General features: G+C 32.5%; 1 protein-coding gene across 2 annotated transcripts in view; it reads left to right on the top strand.

Annotated features, from left to right (window-relative positions):
• LOC147066351 (uncharacterized) overlaps positions 1–27,272 on the top strand; it is a 1,224,975-nt gene that overhangs the window by 1,014,689 nt on the left and 183,014 nt on the right. For both annotated transcript variants that reach the window (XM_085955769.1, XM_085955768.1), the window contains exon 7: positions 25,173–25,232. In XM_085955769.1, the coding sequence (XP_085811895.1) occupies positions 25,173–25,232 (60 nt within the window). The remainder of the gene's footprint in view (positions 1–25,172; positions 25,233–27,272) is intronic.

Below are 27,272 nucleotides of genomic sequence, written 5' to 3'. Positions count from 1 at the left end.
CATCAGTCCCTATGCGGCTCCGTCTCGGGACGGAATGAGCACTTAAAATCACTTCTTTCAGACACGTTTATTGCATCATGCAAGGCGACCGTGCATATCCACGGCAACACACATGATGGGTGGTGGTGGGAACCCAGGTAGTATCATTACAGTCAAAAATCACCGCACGACAATTATAAAATTATAAGATAAATAAAAATAAACATTCTTATTGTCAATGTTTCAAAATGTGACAAAATTTCAATTAACTAATGTACCTGTATACTAAGTTCACATATAAATTTTGGAATATAAAAATAGTTCAATCTTTTTGGTTTTCCTTTATATTATTTAGAAGCACCTCCAGGCTACTCCGGCATCATAACATTCTGAGGGAACATCGTCGTATGTTTTATTCCACACACGTGTCTTGCTACCGTCACACTTAAGCGGCGCCCTCTCCTCACTTGGACTGCTATAAATCAAACACACTCCCGCTCATAAATTTCCCTCTTCTCGCGCCGTGGGTGCCGAACCCAAACCCCCGGACTCTGCGGCGCACGCTCTTGCCCTCGCGGCCGTGATTTCCAGTTTTAATTTAGCGCGGTGTTGCCCTGGTACACGGAATAACCTAGTCGTTAAAGCGCTGTAAATTCTTGCAAAGTCGACGTTTAAGTCATAAATGTTTAGGTTTAGTTGATATGGTACTGTATTCAAAACATCGAATCCCTGACATCGGTAAGCACATATGATGATTTGGCACCGGACAACTGGACGCCACGGAATTCGAAAATAAATATACATTAGTTACTTATAGCCTTAGGCATGGTAATTCTCAACCCGCAATAAAAAATACATTATGTTAAGAGTAAAATGAATTAAAACTACTAAGTAGTAGATAGAAACTGATTAAAATACCTTGTCTACGTTCTGTATACGTGTCTACGACAGTGCGGCGTCCAATTGTCCGGAGTCCAGTCGTCCCATTCCCGCATTTTCCAAATGGTGTAGGCACGCAGTAGAATTAATATGAATATTTAGTACTTTTTGTATGTTTTAATACTTACATCCATTTGAATTATGGGGTTGTTGAGTATTGATACACAATTAAAAATAACCACATAATTTTAAATAATATTATTGAAGGAAAATAGCTCCGCAGGCAACTTTTTAAAATTGTGATTTGTGTTTATGTCACTAATCTGGTCGACTCTGCCCTGTCAGCCCCCCCCCGCCATGGCATGGCATGCCCATGGACAGGACACGACATTCAAAGAAAAGATGATGCACATGACTGAAAGTAATAGAATCAGCTCGGAGAGGCCTTCATTCAGTAGTTTTTTAATCCAGTTCGATGATATTGTTAATGATAATGATTATCTATCACAAACATATTAACCTATTAAATTATACGGTTTTATAATTACTTGATATTATTTTGTTTCTCAAGTATACTTATATATCTTTTTTTTTCAAATTCAATAAACCAAAAGATCAGTACCGGTTTCGTTCCCAATACCGCTGTAATATATACATTCATGCCGCTAAATTACCTACTTTAAGTATAAATGTGTCTGTACTTATCTGTATGTAATGCATATTAAGCGGAATGTAAAAGATTTTGCGTCTTTGTTGCTCGATCGCACAAATATAACACCCAAGTTGTATTCTTTTCATGCGCGCTGTGCTTGTGCGCTTAGTCCAGTCCAATTGAATTATATACCTACCTATCAATCTATATTCCATCTATCCTAGTATTATATTCCTTTGCTTATGATATTTCAAAATATAGTATTATCGTTAGCTAATAAAGAGCCCATCAACAATAATTTTGACAGGTGTCATTGCCACCTGGTATTTTTTATGGTTATTTAAATAATTATTTAAGACATTGTGAATAATATTGTATCCGGTATTCGAAGAATAATATTTGTTCAATTGGAAAAAACATTTTATTGGTAAAAGTCCATTTCGACTTTACTAGCATTACCATGAATATTAAGACGGTACTTCAGTGAAACGGCAAATAATTTTCAACCGGTAGTAAATAGGTGCGACGAAATTTTGGACTCGCTGGCAATCGGAGAGCGAACGTCGAGCTATGAACACATCAATTTGTTCCGTGATGGCGACGGTGGTATTAATTCTTAAATCGTGTAAAGATGACTAAAAAACGTTACCCGTTTACTTGAAAAAGAAAACATGTCAATGAATATATTATTATTGTTACTAATAGAACAAGAAACAGAACATTAAATGTACGCGTGTTGGATTTATATGACAAATTATATTTCGTTCGGCACGCGTCATTTGCACAATCCGCGCATCGCCTAGCCACGATCTTTTTAGACCATGCCTTAACTGAGGTATAGCCTTAAGAATCCTGGGTGTAACAAGTACACATAATATTGTTTTTCAATTTGTGTATGAGTCAGAATATGGACCTAATAGGTTGAGCAAGTGGCTGACATCCTTTTCTCGTACAAACAAAATCAGCTGTTAATACAAACCTCTATTCTGTGGAGGCCCATTTGATATTATTAGAATCGGACATGATCATGATCTAAAAAAGAGAAATAAGTATTATAAATCGATAGCTTTAATGACAATGTCGTAGGACATTCACAGTGCGACAAGAATAGAATAAGTAAAGTAATTTGGAGAAAAAAGTGTTTAAAGAAAACTGTGTTTTATCGAATGTACCTATGTATTCAATGAATGTTATTTTTTTAGTATACTGTAACCACTCGGAGGCCCATTTACTCTTATTAGGACCGAACATGATCATGATCTAACAAAGAAAAATAAGTATTATAAATCGATAGCTTTAATGACAATGTCGTAGGACATTCACAGTGCGACAAGAATATAATAAAGTATTTTGGAGAAAAAAATTGTTTAAAGAAAACTGTGTTTTATCGAATGTACCTACCTATGTATTCAATGAATATTATTCTTTCAGTATACTGTAACCACTCAACTAATTCATTACAAAAATGTCTCTTGGGTTCTCAGACGTGTGCAAGACGAGTTCATTACCGTTACACCGTTTGATTTACAACGCTTCCTATCACAACATTATGTGCCAAGAATAATGAACGTGCGCCAAAGTGCGTTGTTTTTAGTCATGCTTTGCCTATAAAACAGGTGCCTTAGTGATATAAACGTCACATGTGCACTTTTACCAACTTTTCAGTTTGGTGCTTAATACGTTTTTATTATGATGCAGAGTGTTTCCACAATCGATATGAAACTATTCTTATTGTTCATTCATGTTCTTTCTCTACGATCCATGTCAACGCGGTGTCTCAGAAATCCCAATATACCATGCAACATCCTATAGCTTTTACCGCTGTATAACTAATAAATATTTCACGTGGACCATAATGATCATATTGAAGAAATGCTGGTCAGGTTAAAACCAGGTTATCCTTAGCACTTGACTGATCCGAGATAAATTTCAGATATATTAAAAATTATGGCTTGGTGTGATCAATGAATGCCTCATCCTTCTAAGTCAAGATGAATACTTAAATGGAGCGGTTATATTATAAAAAAGGGTCAATAAATCTCAATTTTAATAGTAAAATAACAATAAACGCATCGTAAATATGCCATCGTCATAGATAAGGACTTTTCTTTGCTCAATTCATCAATGGCGTATTATCAATATTGGATAGTAAAATGATAATATATCCATTACTATATAAGAATCAATCACGATGAATTTTATTGATTGAGTGAAAATTTTATATCGATCGATCACCAACAAACATGTTGGTGTTTTTGGAATGACCCATGTATTGTGTAACCGGACCTTTCTCGGATTTTAATATAGTATATTACAGTGGCGAAGGGTGGAGGTAGGCTGTTAAGATCCGCCATAAATAGTGCACAATAAACTTTTTCAGACATACATATTTTTTTTCATTAAAATAAGACTACAATTCACAGAAAGTGTTAATTAGTTTTTAAAATTAAATTAAACCCTGAGAAACCAAGCGATATTAGATAATAGTCAAAAAATACATGTATATCTATAAAATATCTAAAATTATGCAATTAAATCATACATAACTTTGAATATTTTATAGATAGAATAATATTTTTTATTTATTATAGTTTGGTTTAGGCAGGGCTTAATGAAATAAAAAAAATGAACCAACAATATGTGTAATATGTATTTTTAATCCAACGAAAACAAATAACTATGAATGAAAAAGTGTGCACAATTTTGTCGTATCGCCCAAATTAGGCCAAAACTATTATGGTTTCGTTTGGGCAGGGTTTAATTGATTTTCAAAAACTAACTAACACCATCTGTAAATTGTAGTCTTAGTTCAATAAAAACAAATACATATGACTAACAAAGTTTAGTGTGCACTATTTATAGCGAATCTTAACAGCCTACCTCCACCCTTCGCCACTGGTATATTATTGTCATCGAATAAACAGTTATTTACCAAATTTCAAGAATGTGTGCGAGAAATATGTAAAAATTCCATTGGTGATTTAAAACATTGTTGGCAAATAGTACCTACTTCTTACTCACAAATTTGAAAATTAGCAAATTACACAAATTACATCCAGGAAATATACTACTAGTACCCACCTACATAAGGTATATGGTTGCGTGTCAGTTGACAATCAAAAGATTTTGTTTTCGTCATTATACGGTAAATAGATAATACTCCGGACAGGTTTTTCGGTGTGCGGAACTTTTTCGTAATTTTATTTCATAACAAAATCAGATTATCTTTTAAAGCCGAATTGCTTTTATGATTTAATGGGCGTGCATTAATTTTTCGATTATGTCTTTCAATTTGCTACACAAGTGTTTTGTGAAATGATTACTCGTAATAGCAGCCGTGAATAAATGAGAACTTAGTTGTTACGTTATTGTGGCATTTAATTGAGTTTTCATAATGTTTTTTTTGTGCCGATGTACATAATCGTGATTTTTAATATTTCATAATAGACCCGGCTAATCAAATACGAGTAAAAGGATAAAATTGCCAATCAAAATACATTATATAATACCTATAATACATTTTTTTCTACGCATGTGTCATTCATTACTACCTCGTCATTGTGCAGTTCCTAATCTTTTACAATTAATAATCACTTAAAAGCCTAAGTTTTATTTATATTATGTAATTATTGTAAAATGTTGGTCAAGGGAGAACTTCTTCATTTTATAACCAATTGTCAATATAGGGTATACTAATAGGTAACTGTTTAATTATATCTTATTCTATGGAGATTCTAAATACATGAAAATGAAGCAAAAAAAGAATCTTGGTTTTTTTACAAATTGAATGAGCAGTTTGAAGAGATATATAATATTATTTCTCTGAGGTGATTTCAAACTATGTATGTTAAATTGGAAAATTTAACTGCATATTAAATACCTATCTATAAATCAAGCGATAACAAAAAACTGTTATGAATGATAGCATTGATAACTACTAATAAAACGACAAATGACAATCAAATTTACTGGATCTGTGTGCCTTTCTTTTGAATTACAAAGCATTCCTCATATCCAATACATACGTAGTACGTTGATAACTATTAATGTCTCCGCCTGATTTGTAAATACATACATCTTCTTTTTGGTCGTAGCCTCGTGGCTGAGGATCGTGACCACCTTTGAATTTTGTCATTCTTTGAGCGACCAAGACTTTCCATCCCTCTCGATTTTCCGCTTATTTCAGGGCAGAATTAATGGTGCCCCAGTCAGCTCCTTCCCTGGAGGCCACCCAAAACTACCAGTCTATATGTCCAAAAAACTGCAGAATACGTCTCAGACATATTGTCGAGAGCAGTTCCTTTATCTGCAGTCTCTGGATGATTGAGTGGTTCGTTCTGTGTCTGTCCAAGAAATACGAAGCATTCAGCGCCAATACCACATCTCGAAGGGGTCAATTGCCTTCCGCTCCCTTACCTTCATAGCCCATGCCTTTTCACCGTATAAAAATATGGGGAGAACACTAATGTGTGTACAATAGTTTTGTAACATTTGAAATTCCCCAATCCTTCCACATCGCAATCTGTGTGCGTCTTCTTATTTCCGCTTCACATCCGCCTTTTCCATTAATGGTCGATCTTAGTAAATACATATCCAATTTATATTCGTACTATCAATAAAATTCGAACTATTATAATAATAATATATAAATAATAATTGGCAGTGTGTATTTGCCTTTTGGTGAGTGTACACCAGTGGCGAAGGCTCCATACTAAGCGATTATTTAAAGCCTACCTCCAAGAAAACTATATCTTCAAGTATTTATTTCAAATTTAAATACATTATTAAAACGTGAAATATTTTAAAATATTGAGTCATCTATGGTCAGAATTTGAATTTAGAATGGCGACTGTTTAAATTTGGTTCAATCAGATGTAAATATTAATTGTTTTTAAAAATAACAAATAATTGTATCTCGTGATTATTATTTAGATTAGTTCGGTCATAGAAAAACATAATTTATATCATTTTAATTCAGTCAGATTGTTGTTCCAAACACGGTGATAAAGTTTTATTTTGTTAGACAAAATTCAGTGATTTGATGTGTTCTGAATGTGGATAGATTATCTTATTTTGTACCCTAAGTCATTTGTCAGTGCTTTAAATATATAAGTATTTATTAAATATCTAGTTTTCCGATTGATTTTGAAAATTGTTGTAAGTACGATAGACCAAATTTTAAGAATATCATTCTCGAGTTTGACGTTTGTTAAAAAATCATATAGGTATTATCAAAGCTGGAAGGTCAGGGGTTCATTAAGATTTGCACACAGCAAAAAAAAAACTTATATTAGATATTATCACAACAATTTATATCATAAATATTCGTTTTCAACTGGCAGTTGATTCAGTGTGTCGTTGTCATTTTAGTGTGCACCTATCCATCAGTATGAATATCGTAAGTATTATCTTCTTATCTCCCGTAAGTATACCTGACAAGTATGCTCTTTTTCTCTGATCTCCTCAGCCTACCTCTTTCCACAAGTCACCCTTCGCCATTGGTGTACACAGTGCCTAAAGGTGCCGAAAGGCGAAACCCGGGTTGCAAAATACGACTCAAATGGAATAGTGTAAAACTTAGATCTATTATAATTCGAACTATTAACTTATTAACTAACAGACGACAAATATTATTAGTATCATATAAAAATAAATCTGTGATAAAACATTGGCCGCTTTTTTATATTAAATATAAATAAATGAACCGCGAAATCGTCAAGTAGTGGGAAATACCCGGGGCCTGAATAAGAAATCATGATGGATATCTGGAGAGTTCGGTCGTAAATTTAAAAACATGCTCTGTAAATTTTTCTTGAGCCATCAGGGTTCTCGGGGGATCGCAAATAATCATTATAAGTGTTTCGACTTTATACACCTCTCGCGTACCCCGGAGACGAAATCAAAATGCGAATTTTTACGAAACTCCATAGGCTATAAATCTTATTTATAGAATACTGAAATCTTAGTACCTAAGTAGTTACCTACTTCATGCCAATATGATTTATGACTTTGTCAAATTAGATTCACCATCTTCATTAACCTGGATCAATCCACTGATGGATGAAGAACTCCCCAAGCCAATTATTACTCTCTCGGTCTTGTATGTTTTGTAACTTAATTATCTCTAATATATATATTTTTTTAAATGTCGCCTACTTAGCTTCCTCGGTATACTTTGTAATCATCTTATTTTCATGTCTTATGTTTCAATATTATTACTACATACTTATTTTTTTTGTATTTATGTCATGTTATGAACTCTTTATCATTCACTAATTTATCATTTGTCAATTTGGTGGTTTCAATCGGACATTATACACATCTTGAGTACTCACTTCTGGCTGATTAAATACATTTCCTCGATATAATATTGATGCCTATTTCCATGTAGACTTTCTAATAAACTGTATCAAATCACATATATCCTTATTTTTATTCTCTTACCAAATTATTCCGTATTTTTTCTTATGCCATTTTACCCAGAATGTTTTACGCTGTTCTTGCTCTTTTTTGTAAGTTTATGGATCTTTCCTTTAGTGAGTGTTCGTGTTTCTTATACGTTTGTGATTACAGAAACTAGATACTAGTTGAACACTTTGCAAATAATATTCAGTCAGCCAAAACCACTTCAGCCCAGCTTCGAATGCGTGAACAATTTCATCATATACTTATATAGCAATCTATAGAGACGTGTTCTTCCAGATAAATGTAAAAAAATGTAAATTACAAAATTTCGTTCCATATGATACTCCGTAGAGTGCATGTAATATTAATATAAATACTTTGTTTTACAAGGAATAACCGATAACATTTCGTCCAATCCATTGGGTCCTTGAAAACAACTTGCATGTTGTGGCCCACAGCTTGATACTTTTACACAGATGCTCTACGAAGTGCCGCAGATGAAGATATGTTTTCCAGCAGCAAAGCAGTTGACCACAACTTTGTTTTAAATAAATGTAACAATATTACAAAAAATATGATTACAGATTCATAGACATATTACATAGTAAGTACATTGCATTTTAATGTGTTGTTTTATAGAAAATATTAATAAAAATTGACAAAGAAAATAACATTACTTGAAAGTTATTGATGTTAAACCATACGTATCGATTTTAATAATCGCCTAAGTGATTTTTCTGTACGGGTCATAATATAATATAATATTGACTAAATTAAAGTGTAATCAATACAACGATTATGGATTATTCCTCGTTTGTTCTAAATTTTAAAAAAGATTTAGATTATTTCGAAGTGCCCGTCAAATTATTAAAAGCTTATGCAGACTGTTTATCGCTCGAAGGTTGATTTCTGTTTTTACTGCGCCATGCACTTTGCTTAAAGTTCTACGGAGCTTTCTTGCATTATGTATGTACGTCGCAGTGTTTCGTGAACTTTCCAACGTAAACAAACTAGAACACCAGCCACTGAATGTCAGCCTGTGAATATTAAAACCCCGTGCGACATTCGTGACTCAAAATTCATGTGTGGTACATACTTAATTGTTTGATAACTACACTTACCAATATTTTAAAATATGTATTTATAACATTTTTTACTAACAAATAAGTATTTTTTTTTTATCGAGGTTCGATTTAAAGGAACGTATGTCGTTATATTAGCACATTACAAACCAGTGAATCAGCCAGAGGTTCGATTTAAAGCATGGGTGGCCAACCCGTGGCCCGCGGGCCGCATACGGCCCACTGGGTGTCAACTTGTGGCCCGTGGAGCAGTGAGAAAATAAAAATAATATCAAATACTGCCGCTAGATGTGCTAATTTCGCAAATTGAGATTCGATATTGGCTCAAGATTTAAAAAAAAACACCGTGTGCTTTTTGCTGCATTTGCAACGCCATTTTCCATAGACGTGAATTTATTACCGGGACATTTACAAATGGAACATTGTGAAATATGTTGCGATGAACAGTTAAAGGATAAATTCCATCAGGTTGGTTTGGAAGAGTTTTACAAAACATATTTGGACAAGGAGAAATATCCTTCATCCTTCACAAACATGCTCCAATGATGAGTTCGCTATTTGGAAACACCTACACGTGTGAACAGCTTTTTAGTCAAATGAAGCATATCAAATCCCGAGTGAGAACACGAATCACTGATGTGCATTTGGAAAACTGTTTGGGTGTAGGAACAACCTCACTCGATATCGATATTGATGCACTTAGTTCTGCCACACAAAATCAAACTTCTCACTAAAATATATTATTTTGTTTATTTTTTATTATTTAAAAAATTCTAATCTAATAAATATGTTGGATTCTCATTTTTGTTTTATTTTATTAATATATATTTCTTTTTTGTTTTGTATAATAAAAAAAATGGCTGCGGCCCGGTAGAAAGTCTCATCTTTAGAATCTGGCCCGGCTGCTGAAAAGGTTGGCCACCCATGATTTAAAGGAACGTATCTCGTTATATTAGCACATTACAAACCAGTCAATCAGCCAGAGGTTCGATTTAAAGGAACGTATATCGTTATATTGTATGATAATCTGAAGAGACCGGTAGTTTTAGCCCCATTCATAAATTACATCCGTGCTCAATCAATCTATGCTAAAAATGGTTATTTTGAAGAGTTGATGACACTATTCAATAAACATAGTATAATGACTCTTGAATATTTGAATTGCTAGAAACGAGCTATAGATCTATCGTAAAATTTTAATAAAATTTTAGCTCACCAAAAATTTACATTTTTATTTTTCGTTTACGGTCAAACTACCCTCATCTCTTAATGAATTTTGTATTATTTTCTTGAGCATATTATTATTTGCGTAATTAAAATATCGCTGCAGTAACAAATGTACAATACTTCTAAATCGGTCGAATCGGACCATTAAAACTCTTTAAATCCGTAAAAAGGTTAATTTGGGAGCTTTTAAGAATAATTTGCGGCAAAGAAAAACGATTATCAGGATCAGTGTTGCGGAATTTTAAAACTTCAGACGGCCTCGCCATTTTCGCGTCCGCTATTTATAAATTATCCTCCTGGATTGCAGCACTGACACCTATTATTATTCAAACTCTTTGTTGTCTGGTTAGAATATTGCTTCTTCTTCGGATATTTCCTCACTTTCAGTTAAGTTTGATGGTTAAATTGTCATTATAGATAGCGATTGCTTGAAACGATATAAGGTAGGTACAATTTTAACCGTACTCACATTAACCTTTCCCGTTCTGTGATATCAAGCCACGTTGTACAAGATTATTCTATATTTTTATATCTTAGTTAATCTAAATAGGTACGTTATATTCTAGCTATTGCTAGAATCATCGACAGTAGAAATAAATAATAATGGTGAATAAGTAACATTACTAAAATCGCCATTTCTATATTGAAATACCGTATATCGAAATACCGTATATCGATCGAAACTGTTAGTTAAATGTTGGCACAAGGAAAAACATTATTTATTACTATCACAGTAAGAGAAAGGTTAAAAGATCAATCGACAAAATATTGGGCTATTTCCATCAATATTGAAACTCTAATTATGATATTATTTGCAAAGATTTCGATTAATCTATACATAAATTCATTTTCGTATATGGAACTGCCTCACGAAAAGGTTTCTCGAATGACAGAAGCGGGTGTTATGCATTCACTTACATTTAACTTATTAGGTCCATGATGTATATCTAAACACATTGAAAAAACAACAAAGCTTAAGCGTAAATTCTACCACTACACTACGGGCGTCATAATAATATATTATAAATAAATCCATTTTCTATAATATACATATTTATTATAACGCAAATATTTTAATGCCACACCATCTACTTTGTATATAATACGAGTATATAATTATATAACTAATCATTACTAGTAATAGCCGGGCAGTAACTTGTCGGGTTAGAAGCTCTACTTCCGAGTTTGGCAAAAATTCTCATGTTCTTTTCTCTTCTCTTTTGAACGTATAGAGGAAAGAAAAATAAATATTTGCCACTTGCTCGGCATATTAGCTTTATACTCTGGGACTAAGCACACATTGAAAAACAACAAGTGAATTTGACAGGTACTCGGAACTCGAACCCGGGACTATACGATGTTATATTCCTGACACGTAATCGCTCGGCCATCGTGGTCGTAAAACAAATTATTGTATTTATACGTATAATATGAAATTTGTAGAATTATGGTAGGTCAAATATTTATGTATATTATAAGTATTCGAAATTATACATAAGAAATAATGAAATTTTCATTCTTTTATAAGAGGTAAATAATACATTTCATAACAATATCAAATATCAAACTAAAGCACTTGATTGTAATGTACCTAATCGTTTTATTTAGGAGTAGGTATGTATCATTGATATATTAGACAAGACAACAAAAGGAAACTTTCTTCCCATGTGATTATTTATTACGCTAAGAATAAAAACACGTTACTATTTCAGTATTATTTATACTTCTGGATTCCTTAGTCGCATTTCGAGCGAAATATTTCATCGTTACTTACTGTCACCCGCTGATGTATTAAAATACCGAGTGTCTCCGAGAAGAAATTACTCCTCTGAGGAAAGAAAGAATGAAAGTAGGTAGTACTGTAGAACGAACCTACTAAGAACAGATTGATAAGAGTTTCGCTGTGTTGCGGACAAAGAAAGATTTAATTCACCCATACATTTGTATAAAGACCTACATTTATACCAGGGTTCTCAGTCCCGGACTCTTGAATTCGATAATTGAACATTGTGGAATCACAAAATATGCTTTCACATGATATATTTGAAACAAACTAATTTTTTGAACGACTACTTAAATCAAGACCCGAAACTAAATGTCTACCATTTAAAATCCGTTTTATCAACACATATAATTATATATTTATTACTTTTTTTGTAAAATTTAAATTAATTTAATATTATATTTTAAAGTGAAAATGTTTTTTTAATTTTATTTATCATAATTTTTCTACACAAATATTCGTTTAAATGATTATCAAAGCTTTTTTAGAGAGCACCGCCAGTCGATAGAATCAATATTTGTTCAATAAGTATACTAAAATGGTTGCCTCTTTTTATCTCTCGCTTATATTATATACGATAATATATTAAAATATTTGCCGGAAAATATGCGCGAAACCCTTTATGAGCCTCTACGATAAACAAAAACATGGCTAAATTTATTTTGTAAAACACGTCAAACATTTCAATAACAATTACCTATACAATGGTATCACAAGCTTTGGATCCCTTTAAACCTGTCATAAGCGAAAACAGCTGTTTATAATTGAGTTAACCAACCAACCCGGGGTATTCATTACTTTTAATTGTTTTCAGAATTAATTCTATCACTAATAATTTGTAGAAATTGTAAACCAGATTTTGTTTATTAACTTGACGTGCTTAATTAATTTTAACAGAAAGACTTGAATTAACATCATTAATACTAATAATATTACAATTAAATTAACTTAACGATGTGTTTATAAAGATATTATAGCGATACTTAAAATAGTAATACTGAAAAAATATAATAAATTAATTTGTAAACGCTTAGGTTAAAGTTTCGACAAAGTATTAACATAAACAAAACGACAACTTGTTACATAATATTATGTAGATATTTTTAGGAAGTATCTGCAAGTAGGACACTATTCGGTAACTTGTTAAAACTAGCCTGGCAGTGGTACAATATGTGTGTTTGAATCCCACTCAGTTAAAGATTTTATCTAACATATTTCTAAATGCTGTCTTTTCATGTTATTTAGCAGTGTTTTTAAGATACCAGTTGGCCATTATTTTGTAAACCTATTGGGTTCAGGCTTCGGCCGTCAATTCGGCACGGGATTCTTCGCTGCAATATAAGTACTGCTTCAGATTCGAGCTTTCTGCTAATGGATCACTGCGGGTGCTTTTACTCTACATAATATGCAATAGTTTAAGTATATTTTCTATGCCCCATTAATTTTTGTATACTTATGTTATTAATATACCTACCTACTGAATAGAGCTCTACAACATGATTAAGCAACTGAACAATTCACTAAGCATTTACTTAGTGGCTACATAAAAAATGTATGTTGTTTTTCAATTTGATTCAGTTAGTTGGGCGAATTGCTAACTCGTAAAATTGTGTTAATTCAACGTCATATTTGTGGAGGTCCATATCATATGCTCGATAGTATCGAACCTAATTTATTTACTTGGTGATTTTAGATCAGTAGATAAGTACTTACCTACTATTAAATCATAATGAAAAAATCTGTAAAATTATTTGCTGTTTTTGTTTATTGATCAATCATAAAAAATAGATGTTTACTATTAATATCTACTGATTTACAGTGCGCGCAGACATGACTATTATGCACAACCACCGTTGGTAACCAAACGCTTTGGAATACATTCCCCATACTGTTTGTATGAAATGTCTGCACAAACTGTATAGTACGCGCTGCCCGGTTGCAACGAACGGCTCATTTCTTACCGCACCTCGTTGCTTACTCTATCCCTGTTTATGAATACGCTTCAAAGCTTCGAGCCCTACGTAAAATAATGTGATATCAATGCCAGAAATCGAACAAATATATTATTTCGCTTTTCTTCCTTTATTTCATTAATTAAAAACAAATAAAATAATAAGGGGCCGGCAGATATCATTAACATTACATATTTCTATAGCGACTAATGAAAAGCTCCGTCAATCAGCGACTTTTTACGGAAATATTGTTTTAAGAGAATACCAATTTTCTTTTCGAGATACGACAGTGGGGTGATTACTGTTTTTTTAATGATACAATTAGCAAATTCCTTTGCGTTTATTTTTTCATGTTTTGTTTTCTTTATAGCAAGTGCCAATTTACGAATTTTTAATGAATGATGTGACAACATTCACTTTGTTTAATGTATATAATAAAAGCCTAAATTGATTATATTTGTATTATTAAATTTACACTCTAGTAAAAGTACCTACTAACATTTTTATTGTATGCTAAAAAATATGTTTTAAGTTTTTTTTATGAATCTGAGTATTTAAAGAAATAATAAAGAACATAAACGCAAAAAGATCGATTAAACTTAAAAGCTCATTCGTTGATTAAGTAATTTAGTAGTACGTGGCATCGCCAGATTAAGGAACGAAAAGTAATACAGACAGCATGGAGACACCTTAATCTAGAAGTGGATCGACACTAGTTGTATTATATATTCTATGTATATAGAAACCAACCACCCACCCCATTATAGGTAGTTTTAAATTCAGTTTTATTAAAGATGAGTCTCTTGGATGGATGGGTATAATATAATACGTATTCATTCTAAATACTATAGCCTATCACTATCTAATCGAGTCTCTTTCACATGTGTGACGATTGACAAAATGAAAAAATAATACTATCGGCTGAGGGTAGGTACTTGATTGAATTTGAATAAAAAAAATGATATTTTTTAACACAGTTTTTTTTATTATTTAATATATTTAGTGACATTTCTCATTACCGATCTAATTTACCTAATTACCTAACACACTTTATTATAATTAAGTATATTCATATGAAGTTTTTGTGAAATTTCCAAATACTTCAAATTTCCAACACACTTTTTTTAGTTTAGTTTTTACACTTGCTTCTTTACTTAGTAATAAGGTTTTTGCGTACTTTTATTGTAATAATTTCTTATTTTAAGCTAGAATTCTATATCAATATTCTCAGTATCTGTATTCTATATCAGTGTGCATGTATCATTGGTGTGTGCGCATAGTTCTTGAAAATATCGAAGAGTGAAATGCGGGTCGCAAAAAATTACTCAAATTGAATAGTACAAAACTAAAAAAAATTCAATGCTAATATCTACCTTCTTCACTGTATCACAAAAACACCACCACCTTCTCATCATATAATACAGAGCTTTTAAAAATATATGGGCTATCATAAATGATTGATTATATTTATTAGCTAACTGTTTATATATTTACCCATTATTTTTATAGCCGTCGTCCAAAAGAAAAATAATCTCTACGCCGGCAAATTTGTTTTTCCCGATACGCTTCTTTTGTGTAACTTCTCGAGAGATCATTATACCATACAACGATTAATAGCGGTGTACCAAAATGCTATGTTGAATGGCCAATGTATATGACGTGATTATTAAGAAATCTGAATAATTAATTAGGTACCCAATCGTTCATCTCTGTTCCTTTTGACAGCTCACTTTCAATGAAACCTTTTCTGTTGTCCCTTTTCAGGACATCTCGCCTTGTTTCGCCAGTCACGTCCTCTTAATTCGACTGTTAGTTCCCCAGCTCACGTATGGCAAAGTCGCGCACATTTTTAACGAATACAAAAATTTGAGCTTTCGTGACGTAGCCCTGAAATATATATTATTAAAGCTTTGTCTAGGTACTACTTTGACTGCAATTATTACATTATTATTGTAATATTAATACGGCGATAAGTTTAGTAGGTACTGAATTTATCTAGGATAGTATAATACTAGTAGAGGCATCTTTCGACAGAATACGAAAAATGTAATGTGATTAAATTTACTGATATTTTACTGATACATTAATTGTCACCCGGTCGGCCGGTCAGTCCAATGTCTATGCAGAGCAGAGGACGACGCCACCTTCGTGGCTTTTTACCTCCGTGATTAATACGAAAGTAGTTCCGCCGAACTATTTCGGAAAGCAGATGATAGGACGATCGCCTTTATGATGGCAGACCTCTTTTGGATGATGACATGTCAAAAAATATTAAAAATAACTTCAAAAAACTATTTTAAAATGTGCATTCGTTGAATAAATTCATTTTATTATAACGTCCTACTTATAGTTAGTTGTGTTTGTTTATATTGTAAAAAACAATATTTTAATAACTCATAGTTTTAATGAAATTTATTAATCGAATAATTTATACGACCATTATCAAGTTAAATAAAAATAAAATATATGTATATTATTTAATTGCAAAACGAGGACGTAAACGAACTGACTGGCTGAACTGCTTCACTATACTTGGTAATAATTAGACTGACTACCTGTACATCGGGAAGAATGCCGATTGGTCAGCGTTATTTAAGAAAATTTGTCTCGAGAGGAATACCTATGTCTGGAATTATACTAAAGAATGTTTTGTCTGAAAAATCTTCTTGCATACTTACCTATCTCAAAACTACAACGTCTGTGAATTTGCTGACGGATAGCATTGACCGAAATAGCGAACGCCACGCCAGTATTGTGTGTAATTCACATGGTATTCGAAGCATGGTTTCGAATACAATTAGTCTACGAGCTGACCCAAACAATATAAACGTAATATGTAGCTGGGACTGATACAAATATTAAATAGACACTGTACAATAGACATTGTTACACGTATTACTCTGTAAACAGTTAAAAGGCAGTTTACTTCATACCCAATATAATAATTATTGTACAAGTGCTTGCGAATATCAATTAGATGTCAGTATAATTGTAGATAATAATATGTTGAAACGTGAAATATTTATAATCAGTACCTACCTTCTTCATAAATTGCTACTGAATCCCACTAAATTTATTGATCTCAAAATCCAGAAATCGTTTTTTCATGTATACATTACAACATATTGTAACATCTGTAAGTATAATATTAATCTTTTAAAATTCAAGGTATTGCGGGATCAGATATACATTTTTACAATAATTAAGTAATACTTAAATAATAAGTGTGTATATTCATTTCTCTAATTTTTATTGACATAAATTCTGATGATTATGGTATTAGCCACTTCATGGCCCCCACACCCTGAAGCAGGCCCTCAGGCCAGGATCTTTGGTAGGCCCCCTACCTATCACTAATATTAAAGGCAGTATAGCGCTCTGCACTCTACCTACAGAAACGTTTTCGAAATGGTGTTCGAGGTAGAATTAATAATAGTACCATCCTATTTAGTATATTTTTAGCGAGTTTTAGTATTTTTTAATAGGTACATCCACTTGAATTGATGAATTTTTTAGTATCTACACACATCAAAAATAGCATCGCATAACTAGATGTTTAAAAACCATAATCAACACTAACATTTTTCAAATAAATTAGCACAGCAGGTGACCTTTTTACTATTAGGGTCAATTTGTGATGTGTGTTTATTTCACTTATCTGGTTGACCCACCACGCCGGGCCCCCAGGCTAGAGCCCTGTCAGCCCCCCTTGTGGAGGCCACGAGCCACTTATTAAAATACAAATTCTGGCAGTGCTAACCACATTTCGAATTTCTATAAGGCTATCGACATAAAAACGAATCCTTAAATAATAACAATAAAAAATATAAACGTTATGATATAAAAATACAGTAAGTAAACTAATTTATTCATTCAAACCAGTCAATTACGATACATTTAAATATTACTTAATATGACAATGCTGATATTAAATATAAATAATTCTTGATTTATTATAATATATGAAAATGATATGATGTAATATTTACATTGTCATCGCATTATCATCATCTATAAACCGAATTTCAAGTAAATCGGTCAACATAATTTTCTGATTAACAGACTCTTGTGTGATTTTGATTGAATGTTTTTCCCACTGACGTATTTACATAATATGAGTAATAGAAAATACATAATAATGCTTAAATGTGTGTTTATATTATTTTAATAATTGATACAGAATATAGAGGAAATAGGAAGGTAAACAATGGTAATGTAGAATGTAGATGACACTCCAACAAAATTCGACAAGCCAATCATAACATTTAATCGTTCATTTTATTCGATATAAATTTTAATTAAATAATAAATTATATAACAGAGTAATTAATTTTTATTGCAAACTGCCAAAGGTGACGACAACCGAAATATTGCTCAAAATGTTAAATCCACAGTCTAGACGTTTTTTAACGATAAAGGTAAAACTTTCGCGAAACACTTTGGAAAACTCCCAGAGTTTATATTTTGCGATAATTGACGGCAAAAGGTATTGTGTTCTTCGTCCATGCGAATCAATACAAAAAGCTCCATTCGGGAGGCACTCCGTGTCACTTACAAAAGCTTGGTGTCTGAAATGTTTCTCTACTCTAGTTTACTTTTTACAAAATTTCCGAAATAAATTACTTGGAATATTGCTTTATTTCAAAACTTTCAAAATATCTCTATTTTGAGTATTGACAATGTAGTTTATCTATGTTACTGTTGTTTACCTGTATTACCATAAAAATAGAATAGTAGGTACTGAGTTTCTGGATTACGAAAAGAATCAAGTTTTAATATTGCAGTGAGAAGGTCCGCGTTAAAGTTTTTAATTACTGTGAAAGAAGATTCTTTATCCACATTTTAGAGTGGGTGTTGATAAAGTTTAAAGTATATTGGAATAGCTTAATTGCAAAATAAAAAGATATTATAATTTACACTTTTATTCTACTATTTTACACCAATTTTCTGAAACATGGTCTGAACATGGTATTACATAATAAATAAATCGTGATCGCAATTTCACGATTGCTCAACATATAAATCAACAAAAAATATATAGGTTTCGTGTTAAGTTTTTTTCATAATTCGCAAAGAAAAACTTAAATTCGTACTGTTATTGATTCATACGAGTTACTCCTGGCACTTTATATTTTTATTGCTCCACTTAAGCTGATTTCACAAAGCGGGTGAAACTTTTTGATGGGCCATAAAATATGAAAAACAATTTGCAGATATCGTTGATAAACCTCGCGTTATTTACCTAGGGTCGCTACCCCCACAGCCTTCTATAGGCATCCATCCCTTATTTATGTTTGTCATACAAAAAAACTCTAATAAAAAGTTGAGTGCTGACAACTTATCATAAAGTCAAAGTGTTTGCTCACTTCCAGTGTCGGTATCGGAAAAAATGGCGTACTTTGCAAGATAAATAGATAGATGTTGTTTTAGTGAGGATTTTAATTAAGTATGAAACTAGAAATTTTGCATTAATTACATGTTCTTGACTGTACTTTCAAGTAATTTTTTTTATTAATTACAATATTCATGAACCTTATTTAATTTAACTAAATTTAGATTAAAGCCAATAATCTAAAGAAAAATAGTTGGCTATCAAAAGTCACTTTAAGCCATGTAAATCGACTCACTCACTCATTAATATTCAAAGGAGTTCAACACTTTTCTTCTAATTACAAAAAACAGTGCTCTGGTGGTTTTCTGCGATTAACTCAAAACTCGATTTTTGGAATATATGAGTTAGGTATGACTCTAGGCAACTCAATTATTTGTAGGACCTATTTTTAAGTTGTATCATACTTACACGGTTTGGTTATCACCATGTGTCCTTTCTCCTTTTTTTTCGAGTACGTTGCAATGACCATTCTCAAGAAATATCTACTACATTGAAGTGCACTATAACATGTATGAATGCCAATGTCACTCTAACTTTACTGTATGATAAAGGATTTTGCTTAGCTGACAGCGAATGTTGGTCAGAGTAAAAAGGGGATAATGGCTTGTTACGTCAGTTCCGATGAGAGGTACCAGATCGGATTTTTCTTAAATAGACTTGCAGGCCATGACATCTCTAATATTGTAAGACATCGTTTAATTTTTATTGACATTTTTTTATGATTATTTTAATGGTCTCTTTTACTAAGCGCGATAAATATCTTCCGTTGCATCGTGGAAAAAAGGAGGAAGAACACCATGACAATAATTTAAAAACTAAATACGATATATTGTCATACTCGTACACGTGTACAAGTTGTATTGCAATACTTCTATAACGTAATATACATTCGTGTACATTTATAATAATATACATAAAATGACAATTAATTTTGAGATAGACTTGAAACTGATATTAATGTCTACTAGCTATAGTAACTAATTATCATATTAAATGTTTGTTTTGCAAAAATACGTTTTGGAATCTCCAAAATATATGTATAAAGCCAGACTTGTTTACCGGTAACAACACAACTTTATTATTATGCTTTTACATTCAAAAGCTCACGATCCTAGATATGAACGAATTACAAAAATTCCTTTTTGCATTTTGTTTGACCGAAGCGAAAACGCCACCCACCTAATTACTTAGCATATCGCCAAAGAAAATTCATCAACTAATTACTTTTAACCGACGGAGAGCTCCACACTGTTAACAAAAAAATAGACTACCTAAAACCATTTCAAAAGATCTTAAAATACTCGAAAGTAAAAATGAAAGAAACAAACACAAAACTTTGCATATTTCGCGATGTCTATTTTAAAGTATTCGGTACAGGAAGAGTGGTAGTGTGCTTTGAAGAGACGGGAATCTGTTTCTCTTTTTTGCCATTTCTGAAATTTGTATTTTTCAACCGGGGAAATAGAGTCTTTTTGTTCTGACGTCGAGTATGTAAAACGGCCAAAATATTAGGGAATAGCCCGCCTGAAAATTGCATCAGTGCATACAAAACCTTTGGAGAGTGGAGCAAAATAAACACAAGCTCCAGCGGGGGCCTATATAAACGAAATGAAAAGCTTCGTCTATTGCATCGACATGCTTTAAAATTGCTTCATCTGAACACTTTTATAATCAATATAGTATGAATAGCGTTGATAATAATTAATACATTTAATAACATACGTAAAGCTTTGCTTTATTTCATAATCATTAACTATCTAAAGCAGACCATGATTTTTCTCTCTAAATAATTATATATTTTACAACTTAGTTAATACTCAATGAAGATGCACGTTAATTATTTCTGCTGTTTATATTTTAAAAAAAAATGCACAGCTTTTTTATTATAACGCAGCTGTATTAAGCTTTATGTGAGCTTATATAAATTAAATTCAAAACAAATTCTAATTATCTATCATAAACATGATAATAGTATCTATATACTTCAATAATGCCTGTTTCAAACATCTACCAACGTTGAAACCACCAGTGCTATATCAGTTCAATAATTAAGATGAATTCCACATATTTATTTATTCAGTACATACAACTGCAAATTTCAGTTTTAATGTACAATACATGTAGTAGGTACGTAGCTGAATTACTATCTCCGAATAAATACGAAACAGATAGATAGATCTTCTCATTTTAGAAGTATCCTAACAGATTTTTATTTTTACGTCTATTGTTTGCCATTCACGCCAGATCCAAACACATATTAATTAAAAACAACATTTGACCTTTACTGAGTTTGTTCTTCGTCGAGACATCGTATGAAATTAGCCATCGAGTAACGTCTTTTTCCACGACTCGGCTCCTTCCCTCTCTGCATTTACCAAACGGTAAGTAATATATGCCACCCAGAACAGTTCGGTAGAGATGCTGTAATTACGTCTGTAATCTCATAGTGTGGGCATGATCTTGAAGTTTTTTTAGTTGTTACGCTTTTCCCTCCACGGATTGTTCGACATTAAATTTACGGACGATACTATTTTATTTGAACGCATCATAATATAGGCCATATTTGCAAGGTAACTTTCCTGTTTTACCGGAAGTAGCGATGTGTGCTCTTGTAGAATGTTGTTTTGATTAAAGTACGACTTTTTTACGATATCGACTTGCATACTACATACAATTTAGTAGCAATATTTTCAAGTGTAGACCCGAGTTAACTTTTCATCATATTCAAATCACATGAATTATGTAGCGGCAAAAAGTTTCTTTTTCTTTTTTTAAATAAATAAATTATCGTATTCGATTCCAAGCAGATTAAATGAGGAGGGTGTTATATTAAGAAACGTTCTTCTACCAGTAATAGTACCTAGTTAGCCATTCGCCCAACCCATTGTATCTTTACACTAGGTTAAATACATATTGAATAAATAACATGCATTTTTTGACCAGTCACGAGTTCAAACCCGCGACCCGCTTATGTGTATTTATGCAAAAACTACCACCACTATGCACTAGGGCTAGGAAGACGTAGATTTAGAAATAAATAAAAAGTATATAATTTGTACGCAGACACAATATGTGTTCGTCTGGATAAGTTCGTTTGAACTTATATCGTATATTGGTTAATTTCAGTGTCTCTAAATTCGTGGGTATTCTGCGAAAAAGCACTAAGTCAAAATTTTGCTGTTGACTTAATGATGAGGTAATCTTATTAAGAGTACGCTCTATAGTCTACAAAAACACACACAGTCATATCTATAAAACTGGCGAAGATAATTTATGTTATAAGTTATAAGAAAAGGCACTAAAGGGACTTAGTGCATTTGCTTCTCTCATTCTCAGGCTATATTCACAAAATTCTGCGTGCGAAACTGCACTAAGTCACACTCAAAGCAATATCGCAGAAAGGAATTTGCCTTTTATATAAATATAAAACAAGTAAAGACCGTCCAAACTTTCAAACTCGATTATCTCAAAACTAATATTTTTGACTTTATGCTTATTAGCAGAATACCCACGCAATGTACATACATAATAAGTTTGTATCCAACGACTAACACATTAAAGTATAACGCTGTTAAATTAATACTAGATTAATGTGCTAGTCTTTTAAATTTCAGTTTTATATCGTACCTACAAAGCCAACATTTCAACTGCTCTCTACTATGTTATTGTTATTACAGAATGACTAGGTTAGCGAAGTTGTTAATACACATTTACCCAAACTCCCCGTGTACAAATACACTCCCCAATCCCTGTCGAATTTCTGATGCTTGAGTTCCACAATGGCCGCCATTATTGTCAAAATAAACACTATCGGATTTTGGTGGCGACGCCGGCGACGATTTAAATTAAAAATTGCGACCATTATATTCGCATTTTCCCCTTTTTTGGCGGCAAGCTCTCTCGTTAACTTTTCGATTGTTTGCTCTGTACACGCGGCGCGAAATTCTTCTATTCATTTTCAGAGCTGTAACGATCCGATAGTGTTATTGTATGCCGTAAAAAAATATAGAGTAGTTAATATGATTTTGATTGATGTCAAATATCCATGAAGCGCCTACTCTAGAGCAGAGGTTAGAATGCTCGCCTCATGCTGTTGCCAAGTCCGAATATATTCAGGCTAAGGCACATTACGACGATAGTCTGACGCTTAAGCCTCGCAGCCATCGTAGGTGCTAGTTAGGTACTAATTAGGTATCTTCGAATACAATGCCGTGACCTGTTCACAACAATTAATGAAGAGGTTCGATTGCATATCATTACCATTTATTTCAATATGCAACAATCATTTTCTACAAATAGTTTACAATTTCATGTCATGGCTTGACTATAATGGGCTTTGTACTGTTGCATAAGTTACGTGGTCGAATCGTTCATCTGGGTCATATTCCCACTCCTTTATGTGTTTAACCTGGTCGCTGTACAAATCTTGTTATCCAGTGGAATATAATAGCCCGCTTGCTTGATCGATAAGGTAGTTAAATTTTTCGAAATAACATGGTAACCTTAGTGCACTTGTACAATATATCACATTAGAATTAATCGAAGAATGTGATAAGATAAGAATATAGAATAAAAAGACGAAGGAGAAGAGAGAAAGTCCATTTACAGGTAACCAACTAAATTTATTAAATAGTTTACCTATTAGATTTTAAAAAAGAAACATGTTCGAAAAAGATCAATCGAATTAGATACGTTGAAAATAATAATAAACACACCCATGACTTCATGGAATATAATTTCTTATGAATAAAATGCTTATAATATATTTGTATACATAATTTAGATTTTCGAGTATAGAATTTTAGATGTTGGAATAATTCCTCACGCATACAAAATACATATGCGAAAAGTGATCGTAATTCATTGTTTTTATTAATTATATGGCAGTCGTACCTATTTCTTTAACCCTCTAACCTTCTGAATTATAAACTTGTGATATCAGCCCTTTTTTATTATTATAGCAGAGTCGCACTTCAAGAAATTAATAAAGATACAAATATATTTGGTTTATGACTCAATGACGGTCAGACCATAATACGTAATAAATGCAAAGTCCGCGTTGCATTTACGCTTCAAACTGTAATGCATTTAATGATAACGTAGGTACGTTTATGTTATTCCATATTTATACACGTTCGTCGCATTTTACAGTCATACTCGGAAGATAGTCCACTTCTCTTATGTCTGTGTTCCCTGGTCGCGATATATGAATGTTCCAAATTCAATATACAAGTACATACATACCAACAATCCAGAGTATAAACTTTTTTTTGCAAAGATTGGTCATTGTTATTTTTCAGAACACTTACTTTTATAAAATATGTTGCAAAAGAAAAACCAATCAATCTCCCCAGAAATGGTGTCCTGGAGCAGAGTAAACCTTTATCAAAAACTCAACTAGAAAAGTCAACCTCGAACCGCATTCTAGTTTGTCAATGCTTAAAAAAAGGCGGGAAATGTAGGCGGCTGGACTGTGACGTATCAGCGCGCCATCTAGTTTTTTTTAAACACATTGTTTGTGTGGAACTTTCAAGGGTCGTAAGGATGTCCAGTATGTACTTCTTTCTACTTACCTACCTCTTTTCTTTTACTAAGAAAACCATCGGCGCCTCTCTTTTAGCTGATGTTTCTTTTCCAGATGTAGGTCAATATCTTTGTTTTAATGTAGGTACTTATACAGAAGTGTTGACAATATTATCTCAATGTTTTCCTTTAATATTCACATACATACTTAGTATTATATTATGTATTACCAGTTTAATTGAAAAATATATTATTACAGATGATTATAATATAATAAGTTTAATTTTTCTTTTTACAGATAGTCCAATTCAAGACGAAAATTTCTAACGAAAAACAACCACATCGACTCCCAATGAAGGTAATAATTATTTTATTTTACAACATTTTTTTCTTGTTGCAAGGAAACTTATCTTATATATACCCACTACCTGTTATATATTTTTTTAAACAATCGGGTTCATAATAGCCGACAAATTCACTGAATTTTAAACCGTTTAAGTCATTTATTTGTGCACGGTATAGAAAATCGTCGGTGACGTGAATCCAGTTTACTACGTGTAAGACGTCAATTACACTGAGCTACTTTACGAGCTGTTTGTTGTCGAATTTACAACCTGCCTGTAAAGTCGCCCAGTGTCATCATTGAACAAGCTAACAAGCAGATTCTAAACAATCTACCGAGAAAAGTTGAAATCCGGTCAACTTTACTGCGTCTGCTCAGTAGCCTCCCGGTGAAAAAACAAACTACGTTCTGTCAAAATAGTCGCTGGCTTGTGGCTTCTCAGCAAATGGAAAGTTTTGTGTGTCATCATCACAATCGCAGTAGCTGAATCGCCCGCTTTTAAATTCGCCAACAAACAGCTCGTAAAGTAGCTCAATGTAATTGACGCATAACGAAAAAACGTTACAACTGACACAAGAAGCGAAAAACTAATACCGGATATGCCCTAACTGCCTAACATTTTTGACACAACAATTTAAGATAAAAATAAATGGGGTACACGTAATTGTTTTTATTTTTTTCATTCAAGTCGACCGGCCAACCGCGCAACAACTTTTCGCTGAATTCGCCATAGAAATAACGGAAATTAAATAGACAATTTTATAAGCATCATTTTATTAAATAGGTATACGAGATTAGTATAGATGCTTCTTTGATTTAATAATGCATTTACATGATATATCTATATATATTTAATATATACTTACTACACTATTATGTGAATTAGCTAATAGTAAGAGACAGACTCCTATTGAAACGCTAAAACTGAGCCGTTTCATGTATTATGCATCACTTTTATATAACAAAAATACCTTCTGATCCTCTGAAAAGCTGCATTTTAATTCTGAAAAGCACTTCTTTCGCGAGCTTTCCACAAAGCTTTATTTGATTCGGGCAACTGCCGATGCACAACGTGGTCAATCGACAGCGAAAAAACTTCTCCATTCCGCCCATCCAGATAGATAAGTTCCCCGTATCCGCTTGCAATTACTTAGCGAGCATTAGCATACAGAATTTGAAGTACACCTACCAAAGCTCACAAGACTAAGGAAAACATCATTGAAACGTTTCCCCGCCGTTTGTACAATCCTATACCCATCCACTCTTTTGAATTGATACCAACTGTTTGCCTAGCAGTAGAGCCATTGTTAGGTACTGTCGAGGGCTTGGGGTAGACCGGGGAACTCGCCTGCCACCGGTTTACTTAAACTAAATTAAAATTCGCTTCCATTCTGCTTTACGAAATAATAAAATATTCCTTTGACATTTCTTTGTCTTATCAATGAACACGTACCTATCTACTGCCTGGAATCGCAATCAAAATGAATTTCGTATGTTCTGTTTTAATAATCTGTGCCATGAACGTTCTTTCAACAGTTAATTTGTAATTAAATTCGACATTAAAAGTCTTCTTTTTATTTATTTTTTATTTAATAGCAATATATTTGCACTTCTATTTTTTATTTTCAGATTCGTTATGCGTAAAAGGACTGCTTCAAATAATCCATACATTATTTTCTCCTGTTTATTTTGTGTTATGTTTGGATTTTTTATTGTAAAATGCTCTTCATAAATAATACAATATTCCCTCACCGTTGGATAATACAAAATATTACTAAACACAACATTGCTCCTTTACGTTTATATTCAATTTTAATGCTGTTTAAATATCCGATGGGATAATTTTCTCATTTTTTTTTAAATTATTTTTCTGATTTACTGCATAGTTTAATAAAACACTGTTCTATATAGTACCACTAATATTAAAAACTATATATAAAACCACAATACCTCCCTCCAATGGACGTAATATTCAGATACAAAATTAAATGAAAATCTACTTTCATTTCTGTACTTATAAAGCTATTTTTGTGTATATGTAGGTACTGTAAAATT

Source organism: Rhyacophila brunnea, unplaced genomic scaffold (genome assembly GCF_057557595.1).
Source record: "Rhyacophila brunnea isolate RB1 unplaced genomic scaffold, BYU_Rbru_1.0 scaffold_5, whole genome shotgun sequence".
NCBI classification, from domain to species: Eukaryota; Metazoa; Arthropoda; class Insecta; order Trichoptera; family Rhyacophilidae; genus Rhyacophila; species Rhyacophila brunnea.
This window is presented reverse-complemented; position numbering and strand designations above follow the sequence as displayed.